This window comes from Prionailurus bengalensis, chromosome B3 (genome assembly GCF_016509475.1).
Source record: "Prionailurus bengalensis isolate Pbe53 chromosome B3, Fcat_Pben_1.1_paternal_pri, whole genome shotgun sequence".
Lineage (NCBI taxonomy): Eukaryota > Metazoa > Chordata > Mammalia > Carnivora > Felidae > Prionailurus > Prionailurus bengalensis.
This window is the reverse complement of record NC_057355.1, coordinates 123,257,486-123,269,502: the sequence shown is the minus strand read 5'-3', so window position 1 is coordinate 123,269,502 and position 12,017 is coordinate 123,257,486. Positions and strand designations below refer to the sequence as shown.

Below are 12,017 nucleotides of genomic sequence, written 5' to 3'. Positions count from 1 at the left end.
TGTTTTAGATCCCAGGGCAGGAGGGAGCCAACCATTAAACTAAAAGTGAGAAGTAACCATTACCTTGAACAAAAAGGACATTATATATTTACTTCAGTGGCTATAAAAGACACCATAAAATATAATATGCAGCATGCATCCTCATGATTAATAACAGATCTTACAAATTATTCTCCCAGGTCCCCGGGTGCATCCAACTGGTCACTAAGAACAATTAATTCTTTCAGGAAATAAAGGGATTGAAAATCATCTCTGCTCAGTGGAAAACCTGCTTGTTGTATTATGAACAAAGAGAAGATGAGAGTTGGATTCAGGGGCTTTCTGCCCCTGTGAATGGGATGAAGTAAGATCAGAGACACTCAAACACAATTACTGCCGGTGAGCACAGGTGGTCGGTAATAGTAGGACCTGCCATATGTGGAGTTTCTCAGGGACCTGGAGTTAGAGCAGGACTATGGGGATGACCCAGAAACAGGAGCAGATGACTGAGTGGGGGCGGGACAGCCCTGGCCGTGGGCAACAGATGGAAGCATGGAGTCCAGACAGGAGACAAGGAGGCTCCAGAGTGGAACCCTAGCCACAGTGACTGAGGCTTACACTACAGTCTCCAGGACTGAGGGCGTCAAATGAGGAGCCGAAGGGCTAAGTCAGGATGCAATGAGTAGAACAAAGCAGGTGGAGAGCCCAGAGAAACCAAAGGCAGAAGTTTCAGATGAGCCTCTGAGTTCTTGGCCTTGGGCTTCTCAACTCCTCTGACCAAAGCGTCAGAGTCTTGGAAAGTAAGAAAAGCCTCCATGCGGCAGGAAGCGGCCACACAGGGAAAGGCTGGAAGGATGACAGGGGCAAGATGCCAAGCAAAACACAGTGGCACAAGGCACCCAGGTCCACTCTTACCTAACGGCCAATGTGGACTCAGCCCCAACCTAGAATAAAAATCCCATCAACAAAGCCCTTCCCTGCAACCCTCAAGGGGTTTTGTTGAAACACAGTACATAAAACACCAAAGGGGTCACCGTGACAGCAGTGAACTCATGCCCCGCATGCCGAGCCACCTTGCTCAGGTGCAACACCTCTGGGGAGTGACAGGACAAGGAGAGGGAATCTGTTCCCAGCAAGATCAGAAACAATGCTCTCTTCCAACAAAATCAAAGTGCCCACAAGTTAAATGTAGGAATTCACGTAGGAAGTCAGTGGGATTCATGGTCCATCCTGACAACAGGAGTTGTTACCAGAAGTAGGGTGACATCCAGCCCCATGGCACCCACCTAGAGTGGTGGGCCATCTCCCTGGGTCAGGGGAGAAGCCTACTGCAGGGGACAGCTTGCGGGCCCAGAGACAAGGGCTACAGCATAGGGGAGGGATTCCAGAGGTGTGAAGTATAGTGGTGCCATGGACAATGATCATGGGGCCCCAGGCCACCATGTGACAGAAATAGGGCACCTGGGTGGAGACAAGACAGAGGAGTGGAGTGAAAAGTCAACTTGCCCACCAGAATCACACTGGAAAGGGAAAGGGGACAGCAAGTCCACTCAGTATGGAGTGGGCAACAGCCAGCAAAGAAAGGCCAAGATCCAGCTGGCCAGCTTCAACCCCTTCACACGCAGAATGAGTTCATGAAGGTTGATCTGCCATAAGTTGAAGGCCTCGCTGAAAGAGATCTGGGCCCTTCTGAAGGACGAACAGGTACTCTTCTTCTTGTGCCTGCAGGACAGACAAGAAGGGAGGAGAGAACAAGAGATAAAGAGGCAAGAAGCACTCAGTATCACAACAACAGAAGATCCTGACTTAGTCAACTTACCAGGCCCCTGCCCTGGCGGATAACTCCTGGTTACATGATCATAGCACTGCCCACCCACCCAGAGACCAGAGGGACTCAACTACTCCAAAGGAACTTTCCAGATAAGTGGGGTAATAAAAGCAGCGGTTTCACAGGGCATCAAAGATCTAATGGACCCACTGGGTAGAACATTCCAATGTGTCCCTTTTTCTGGAAGGTTAGTAAATATATGCTAATCCTGAATCCCCCAAATTCAGTATAAAAGCTTTCCCAAACTTTCTGAGACTGAATCACCTGGAAACTAGGTCAGGTGGCCCTGAGAGGCTGAGGCCAGTATGGATTCAACCCAGCTCAACCCCTTCTGCACTAACAAAAGGACATGACAAAAATTGGTGTTATGATAATGACCCTTTAAGACTTGGTTCCCAGAACCCTCAAAGAATAAATCATGCTCAGACCTTTCTGTGTGCAGTCTATTTTGCTATAATCTAATTCAATATCTGATCATGGTTGCATGATGTATGTGGTCAACACTCCCTTCATCAATTTGCCAAAATGACCCATTCCCTGCACTGGATGGATGGGAGTTGACACCAGTCTAGGCCTCCTCTCTCAGAAGAGAAAATTCAGCCAGAGCATGGCCATTACCATGTATCTGCACACTCAGGGAGAAAGGCCTAGAACCTTCACTTCTCTAGCAATACCTCCCTGAGGAAGCACCTTCCCTCCCTCACCAATACTCCAAGGGCACTGAGGCATCTAAAAAGATCTGATATCCCAAGTGAACCTGCTGGCGACGCTTCCCTGAGTCAGGGCCACACGTGCAGGGAAAAGAACATTGGCCTTGCCGCTTAACCGATCCTGCGGAGACGGGTCCTGGGACCAGTTAGAGATGAGATGCGTGCATCAGGGTGTCCTGATTCCAAGCCCAGGGGACACTTGGATGGGACTGAGACTCTCAGAAAGCATCTCAAACTTTAGTGAAGGTAAGAATCACCTAGGGGTGCCTGGGTGGCTCAGTTGGTTAAGCGTCCAACTTTGGCTCAGGTCATGATCTCATGGCTTGTGAGTTAGAGCCCCATGTTGGACTCTGTGCTGACAGCTCAGAGCCTGGAGCCTGCTTCGGATTCTGTGTCCCTCTCTTGCTCTGCTCCTCCCCCGCTCATGCGCTCACACGCGCTCTCTCTCTCTCTCTCTCTCTCAGGAACAAATAAAACATTTTAAAAAATTTAAAAAAAAATTACCTGGAAAGCCTGACTAGGAGGGTGAGGTCCTAAAATCCACATAGTTTAAAGTACAGGTGGCTCTCTGGACCGCCCAAAAACACAGCCCGGAATCAGCGAATTCACTGGAGCTGTCTCCTGCCCCTAACTTTTCCTCCAAGGACAGGTGCAGGCTAGGGAGCTCAGGCAAAGCCTTGGGGACTGGTGGGAGAAAGTGGAGGCAAATGAGACCCCTGGAGCAGGCCAGGGAGCTAGGAGGGAAGGAGAGGCCAGAGCCCACACTCACGTGGCCAGCGCTCTGATGCAGCAACGCGACATGTTGAGGAAGGAGCTGGCACTGGCACGGGTGCCCAGGGCAGCCTCAATCCCACGGAGCAAGTCATTGGTCTTGAAGATGAGCAGCATCTGGCGAGGGACGTGGTTGAGGAGCTGGCTGATCTCGGGGAGGTAGTTGGCGGCATTGTTGCGGATCTCCGAGTCCTGAAGCAGCAACAGGGAGACAGACATGGAGAGTTGGTGTGGGAAGTGGGGCTCAGGGTGGTAGGTGCCTATGGCTGAGGGGCTGCAAGGAGGCTCCAGAAGGGATCTTCTAGCATATGGCTGCCTCGGTGCCACTAGGGAGCTCCCCAGAAGGAAGCTTAACACGGGGCTTTGTAGTCTGACAAACCTGGATATGACGTCTCACCCCAACTTCTGGCCTAGCACTGGACGCAGTACAGGAGCACATCGACAGGACCTCTGCCATTCTTGGCTCCCCAAGGTCACCAATACCGATCCTCCGAGCCCACGAGCCAGTACTGACTGGGGCAGGAAGTCTACTTCCTCATCAGTTTGATGAGGCTGGACTTAGCTAGCCTCTTGGCCCAAGGGTTCACCCATGTGAGGTGAACCAAGGCTTTTCTCACTGGCCACCAATTTGATGACAGGCCTGGAAGGAGCCCTGGAAGCTGGTGCCAGCTGAGTCATGTCCCCCATCCCTTCAGCCAAGCCCAGGCTGGTGCAGTTCATAGACCTCAGCTCCTGACCCCAACCCAACTCCAAAGTCTAGCTCTATCCCCTGCCTGACTCTGTGCCCCACCAGACACACCCAGAGCCCCGCCGCCCACTCAGTGCTTGAGGTCCCGCTGCCCAAAGAGCAGGAGCCAGGGCTTACCCCATGCTGGTGTCTGAGTGTGAGGTCTGGCTTCTTTCCCTGCCCCTGAACTCTGCAGGGCTCTGCGCAAACACCTGCCCCCAGCCAGAGCCCTGAGCATGATGGTGCACTTCTGACCTCTTCTCAATCTCCAGAGAAAATGGCTGCAGGCATTAGCTCATTTAATTCTCACAATGACCCTATCAGGTAAATGTATCACCCGTGTTTGAGAAAAGGAAACCAAAGGACTGAGAAGTTAGGCAACCTGCCTATGGGCCACAGCTAGTTAAGTGGTGAGTCAGGGTTGGAATCCTTGTAGAGCCCAGGCCACCACCACCACCAGGATCTGCCTCCTCTCACCTCACAGCGGGGACCCCGACCCTGGGCAAGTCCTTTCATCTCTTAGAACCCAGGGTCCTCACCTAAAAACTGGGAATGCTGAGGCCCCCTGGGCCCACCTCCCAGTCTGACCAAGAGGGACAGCAGAGATAAGGATCGGGGAGATGCTTGGTGTTAATCCAAGTCATGACAAGGGGCACAGCAATGCTGCCAAAGGCTTCCCCACGCAGCCGCCTTCTGCAGCAAAAGCAGGACTCTCAGCCCTTTCTGGAATATGTGTGCACTGCTGATAACTGAGTAGCTGTGAAACTCGAAATGTCCCTCAGGCAGAAGCTATCAGACTGGAACATCTCAACACCAAGCCAGACACTGAGGCTGTCTGTCTCCCCACCGCCTCCCACCATAGCTACAGGCCACCCTGCCCAAGGGTTAAGGCCAGATCAAGGCCTTGCTCACCATAGGGACCCCCTCAGCAAGGTCAGGACTGACCTGGATGGAGACAGCCCCTCTCAGAGCACCTGCACCCACGCAGGCTCCCTCTAGGGGGCATCTCTTCAAGCTTGGACTATCCTGTTGGTGAGTGTCTGCAGTAGACTCTGTTGGGTGCCTACCCAACAGCCATTCCTCATTCTCCTTTCTCGAAAGAACCGCATTTTTATTCACTTGACCCCTTGGGGTCATGTTCTTCAGGGAGGCCAGCCCCTCCCTAGCCCCAGGGTGGGGGATCTTGATTGATCTCAGCCATGGTGTGCCCTGAGCGGAATGCCTCTGCCAAGTGATTGGCTCAGGCATAGACATGAGACACAATTCTGGCCAATTGACCTAGGGGGGAGTCTTTTGAACCCTCTGGGAAAGGTTTTCTTGTTAAGGAACAATATATGAGAAGAAATGGCCCCTAATTCCCACCTCTGGACATCAATCAGGGTATAAAGGTGTGAAGCCTGTAACTGCCACAGGCATCTTAGAACCATGAGCCCAGAGCCCTGAATTGCTGATCTACTCAGTTAACCAACCTGGACCCACCTGCCTCCAGGCTTCTTGTTATGAAGAAAATAAATGCTTAAATGTTTAAGCCACTTTTAGTTGGAAAAACATCTACCCTGACACAATGTTGGAGGTTACACTCATTCTCAATAAGACTAAGACTCAGAAAAATGGAACCCTTACATCTCAGAGACTGGGTTGGGGCTTGTCTGGAGCAGCTAAGTTTATTCTCTCTCCGGGTTTTTGTCCAAAGTGAGGAAATGGATTCCATGTCTCCAGACTACATATATTGGTGTCTCCACTACACCAATACCTCTCTGTTAGATGTGGTCCCAGGACTGCAGGCCTTTATAAAAAGATGTGTAAGAAAGTATTCTTGCCCTCCAGGTACTCACCACCTAGCTGGAGAATTCACAGAAGTATACAAACAGCCACTCTCAGAGTCTAAGATGGCGTGCATGTGAGTGATACAAGTATTAAGGGACCATGTTTGGCAAAGGTGATGAACAGGAGCTTCCTGGCTGGTGTTATGGACTGAATTGTGTCCCAAATCAATACGTTGAAGTCCTAACCCGAGTGTGACTGTATTTGGAGACAAGGCCTTCAAAGAGGTCAACAAAATTAAGTGACTTCATAAGGGTGAAGTGTGACTTTATATTCTAACCCAATAGGACTGATGTCCCTCAGAGAAGAGGAAGAGAAGCCAGGAGCGTGTACACACAGAAGAAAGGCCGTGTGAGTCACGGCGAGAAGGCAGCTGTCTACAAGCCAGGAAGAGAGGCTACACCAGAAACCAATCCTGATGATAACTTGATCTTGGACTTCTGGTCTTCGGAACTGTGAAAAAATAGATTTCTGTTGCTCAAGCTACCTCATCAGTGGTATTCTACTACACCAACCCAAGCAGACTAATACATAGCATTTATGCTGGGTCTTTATAAGTGAGTAATTCATAAGAACACATATCAGGAGCACCTGGGTGGCTCAGTCCAACTTTGGCTCAGGTCACAATCTCATGGTTTGTGAGTTCAAGCCCTGCATAGGGCTCTGTACTGACAGCTCAGGGCCTGGAGCCTGTGTCGGATTCTGTGTCTCCCTCTCTCTCTGCCCCTCCCCCTACTCGTGCTCTTTCTCTCAAAAACAAAAACAAGATTTTTAAATTAAAAAAAAAACATATGATACACCAAGTACCTACTGTGCGCCATGCAATCTTACCCATCTCTGAGGCTTTAAATACCAAGTATACCCTGAGAACTCTCAAATTTGTATTTTGAGCCTGGACTCGTTCTTGGAGCTCCAAGCTTGGCTGCCCATGACACCTCCATCTGAATGCTCTAACTACTGTCTCCTGCCCCCTAACTATGTCCTTCCCAGTCTTCCCTATGCCAGGAAGTAGCTTCACCCCCTACCCTACGCCTGACCCCAACACGTTGGGATGCAACTTTGACTCCCCGCCCTTTGCCTCCTCTCCACACCCAAGTTGACAGAAAGGCCTCCCAATCTTCCATCCAAAGTACACCCTGGCTCCATCTGCTTCCCTCCAGCTCTGCTGCCCCTAGTGAGGTCTGCGCCCCCCTCACCTCCAGCCTCCTGACTGACTGCCCCTGTGCTCATCCTGCCCCGTCCAGAGAGGTACTTAAAGTAACAACTCTGGGCACATCCTTCTCCTGCTTGACACCTGCTTTGCTTTGTACTGAGAACTAATCCGAACCTCTTCCCATGGCTTATGAGACCCCGTGTGATGCTCTCTCTGCCCAGCACCCCAAATTCTTCCCATTCCACCACCCACCTCCCCACAATCCAGACCATGCTGACGCTTTCTCCTCCTGCTCTGTGGCATCGTGTGCCCTCTGCCTGGAATGCTTTCTCCAAGCTCTGCCTTGGCTGGTGCTTTTCTTGTCCTCCAGAACTCAGATGTCAGCTCCCAGCAAGATCTCTGAGCACCCAGTCTACAGCACCCCCATTACTCACCCCACCTGTTGCCTCCCATACCCGTAACCTGCAATTATTCCATTTACCTGTTTGTTCACTTGTTTACTGTCTGTCTCCCTCAATCACAGTGCAAATTACATGGAAGGCCTGTCTGTTCATCTTTGGATCCCCAGCACCTAGTTTAGGTTTCAGCAAAAACAAATGTTTGTTCAATGAACAAACTTCAGGAACTATGGGCAGGCACTTTACATGCATTATCAATAAAGCATCCCTGAAATTATCATCCCTATTTAACAAAGGAAGGAGATGGTCTCACTTCCAAGATAATGAGCTTTAAAGCCACACAAGCCTGGGGCAGCTGGCAGTCAATGCTGCCACCAAGCTTGAGGGGGAATGATGTCAATTTTCAGGAAAGCAGAGCCAAGAGACAGGAGAGGTGGTCTCTTTGGTGACGACATTTGAGATTCCATCCAGCCATTCCTAAAGGCCCCCATCACAAGGCAGCTTAGGGAGGACTGTGAGTCTCCAAGAGGTGGCAAGAACCATCCAAGGCCATGCCACCAGGAAGAGCAGGATCTGCAACTAGAATCCAGGTCTATCTGACTGCACAAGCAGAACCTTGAGCAGGGGCCTCGGCTGAACCTAAGCCCGTCTCCACACGGCTATGGGCAAGTGTGCATGGGTCCAGCAAGCTGGGAAGACAGAAGCCAATTCCATGAGAGAATGAGAAGCCTGGGAGGGAGGTGGCAGCGAGTATAGGGAGGAGGGGTTCCTAGGACCAGTCTCAGCCCAGATTCCATGGGACTCTCATCTAGATCCAACAGAGAAATGAACTACAAAGCTGTTTTCGCTACACACTCAGGGAGAACAATGGGACAAGTGGCCACGTGGGGAACTGAGGTGCTCTCCCCAGTAGGGAGCCCTACAGGAAGTTTGCAATGGGAGACCGTGCCCAGCAGGAGACAGCTCAAGTGGAACTAGACTTATCGATGAGACAGTCCCTGGGGATTTCTAGAAGTCTTGGAGGAGAACTTGGTGGAAGCCTGAAATCTCATGTGAGAATGTTGGAGCAAAAGCCACAGCAGTCTGGGTTATACAGTCAACACGACCAGGTTGGTAAGGCCAGGAGGGATACAGTGAGACACCGTTTCCTCTCCCTCCTTGCATCCAGGGCTGCGGCTTCTCCTCCAGTATATCTCCAGTGCTGCCCACGGTCCCATTGCCACAGCCCACCAGCCCACAACCTCAGGCCCTGGGTTGGCAGGGGTCCAAAGACCATCCCTGGCCCCACCCCTTGCATTCAGGAGAAGACAGGGCCAGGAGGGGACCACCCACCTCAGTGGCAGTGACCGGGGCTTGGCTGATGCCCCTGTTGACTGAGTCCCAAGACCGGGCCGTCAGCATACAGGCAAACAAGGGGTAGAGGTCCCCGGCTCCCAGGCGCTGGCTGTACTTCTTCACTCTCTCCATGTCAGTCCAAATCAGCGACTGCCAGAGGTGGCAGTAATCCAGCCGAAACTCCTCCGTGAGCACCTGTGTGGGGACAATGTGGCAGGACCTGAGCCTCCTTTCCCCACAGAAGACCTAGACCCTGGCTGGTATGATCACAGTGAAGGGGAAGACCGGGGAACTAGGGCATGACATCTGCTTCTCTCCCAAAGTTCAGCCATCCCTGAAGGCCCAAGTTCAAAGCTACTATCTGGCCAGCCTTGGTCTTGAGGGCCAGAAGCTACCAATTGCCCACTAAAATCATATTCCCCGCCTCCCTCCTACTTGGATGTGGCCCTCTGCTCAAGCTCTGACCAATGGAATGTGGCAGAAGCTCCACATCCAGCTGCCAAAAACTCTCCCACGCATACTGCTCTGAGCCCCCACCCCTGCTGCTGGAGGATGATGAGCCCACCCCCAGGGAAGCCTGTGGGGCAGAGCCTCAGTCAGCCCCTGCCTTCAGACACCTCCACCTACCCGAGACAACAATTAGATGTCTGTTGTGTCTGGGCCATCATTTGTTTGGGGGGCTGTGTCTGACAGCAGCTGGCCTACCTCAAACCAACGTACCCAATGTCAGTAAGTCTTTCAAAGGAGGCCAAGATTTTGGGAGGTGGGATCAAGGCCCTGAGGGGAGGAGTAAGAGGTCATTGGGGAAACCTCCCCAGGACCATCTGCCATAAACTCAAGATAGGCCCTGGTTCCCAGGACTGGCAGTGAACTTCCCAACTTCCAGGCAGGAGACCATGGCTCACCTGAACCCAGATGAGTCCCAAGTTCCAGAGGACAGAGTCTGGGGGTATCCAGACTCTGATAGGATAGGGGTATCCTATCAGTTCCTGGCCCTCTTTCCCACTACACATTACGTCCTCCCTGGGGCTGAGTTACCTCCTTACCCTGAATTCCCAGCTCATCCAAGGGCAGCTCATTTCCCAGTGGGCTGGCCTGGGCTTCCCTGGGAAGCAAGGTTTTTACAGCTGACAAAGCACCTGCACATACCCAGGCATATCCCCATCTACTCCCCACAGCAGCCTATAAAGGAAGCATTACCAACCTCATTCAACTGGAGAGAGCTCGTATGATGTGACTTACACAGAACAACAGCTCTAGGGGTAGGGCAGGGCCTCTCCATCTGCCCTGGATATCTGCCTCCCATGTCTGTGGCCGATCAGGAGATCAGCAACCTCTGATCCCAGGACCAGACCCTGGACTGGCTGGGTGAAAAAGGCCTCTTCTACCTGGTAGAGCCCGTGGTCCAACAGGACAATCTCTGCCCTTCCTGTGCCCGGGTGCTTCCGCACCAGCACGTTGCCAGGGTGGGGGTCGCAGTGCACAAAACCATTGACAAAGATCATCTCGCTGTATATTTTTCCCAGGTGGCGTGAAATCTGAAAGAGAAGGGAGGCAGGTGGGAGTTACACCACATGAATACCTATCTCAGAGACTTCGACACTGGCCCCTCAATCTGGTCACTTTCAAGAGGAAGGCCAGCAGTGCTGGGTGGGCCTGAGTGGTCATGGTGGGACAAATGGCTTGTGATTGTATAGTTCTTGAGTTTAAGACAGAAGCTGAGTTCTAATCCAGTTATCCTCAACTTCAGCCACATAGTAGAATCACCGAGAACTCAGAAGTGTTAGAGGTGGTCCCAGGCATCAGCACTTATTTTAAAGTTCCCAAGGTGACCATAATATAGAACGAGGTAGAACCACTGCTTCAAGCATGCCCAAAGGCTGTAACTCCCACCCCCAACCCCTGCCCTCCACTCTTCCCCAATCCTTCTCTTCCCTATTCTTTTCTCAGGATCTTCATTCTCCCACCAAAGCTAAAGATGAGCTGGAGAGCTGGAGTGGTTGTGACACCATCCCAACTTCCCTTTCTCCAACAAGCAGGTCTAGAGGGCTATGGATCAGGAATACGTTACCCTGGCACCCCTAGAGCTGTCCCACCAGCTCTGGGCTGGAGGCCCAGGAGGACCCAGAGTCCTCCCCTTTCCTTCAGGCCCTGCTCCCCTTTCCTTCAGGCCCCTTTCCCTTCGCGCCTCCCCGCCAGAGACCAGGGCTAATCTGATTTATGATGTCTGCACAGAAGAAATGACACTGGAGAGGCCATTTAAATCATCCTGTCACTGCTGCCCTCCATGCCGAGGCGGTCTTCTTATCTTTACTCCCTTTTTATTAAAGCTAAAAGCCTCTTCCCAGCTAGGGAACAGCTGCTGAATAGTACCAGACCTGGGCCCACAGATGGTCTGCCAATGGGTTTCCAGAGGACAAAGAGAGGCTCAACTCACAAAGCTGATGCCCCAGGACACACACTGCCCTTGACATTTCTCTCAGTCCCTGCTGGACCCCATGGTCACTAGCAAATATGTCCTAGCCAGAGGAGAGGAGCTGGGGCCCACGGGTGGGAAACACAAGGAGTAGGGTCTTAAGATGAAGGTTCAATTCCTTTCCTTTGCCTACAAAGCCCTGCACAACCAGGCCCAGCCTCCCTCCCCGGTCTTATCTCACGCCACGATACTACAGTCACGTCTGTGCTCTTTCTCTTCTCCAATGACCCTGTACCTTCCTACCTCAGGATCTTTGCACATGATAGTCCGTCTGCCAAGAGCCTTCCTCCCACCTCCCTCCCTTCACCTGGTTCACCCCTGTCTTCCTCCCCACCCCAGCTCAGCATCACTTTTCTGGAGATGACTTCCTTGACCTCCCAGCCTAGATGAGGTTCTCCTGGCATAAACTCTCATAGAACTCTGTACTATTCTTTCATGGTACTAGCGCACTATTTGTGTCATTATTTGACTAATGACCATGTAGCTCACTATTATGAGCTCCTAAGATGGCAAGGACTGGCTCTATTTTGTTAAATGGCTTTACTGAGGTATAATTTACATACCACAGACTGGTTCTACTCAGCATCCACTTGCCTATAATAAGCCAAACATGTGAATATAGGACTCTGCCTTCAACATGAATAAAACCCTTGCCTATGTTTTTTTGAGATGCTGTGGTTCCTGCCTTCATGCTTATCCTAACCCCCTTCATCTCTTCTGAATCCCAATCAATTGTAATTGGCTCCAAAATAAATCATCAAGAATCACCCTACAATAGCTGACAGCCTTATAACAGCTTTACATGTAGGTACAATT

The 12,017-nt window shown here is 51.5% G+C and overlaps 1 protein-coding gene across 2 annotated transcripts in view; it reads right to left on the bottom strand.

Annotated features, from left to right (window-relative positions):
* Positions 1 to 952: 952 nt before the first annotated feature.
* ADCK1 (aarF domain containing kinase 1) overlaps positions 953 to 12,017 on the bottom strand; it is a 121,897-nt gene continuing 110,832 nt past the window's right edge. For both annotated transcript variants that reach the window (XM_043556736.1, XM_043556737.1), the window contains exons 8-11: positions 10,114 to 10,263; positions 8,723 to 8,920; positions 3,287 to 3,480; positions 953 to 1,701 (exon numbers count right to left, since the gene is read on the bottom strand). In XM_043556736.1, the coding sequence (XP_043412671.1) occupies positions 1,530 to 1,701; positions 3,287 to 3,480; positions 8,723 to 8,920; positions 10,114 to 10,263 (714 nt within the window). In that variant the 3' untranslated portion in view covers positions 953 to 1,529. The remainder of the gene's footprint in view (positions 1,702 to 3,286; positions 3,481 to 8,722; positions 8,921 to 10,113; positions 10,264 to 12,017) is intronic.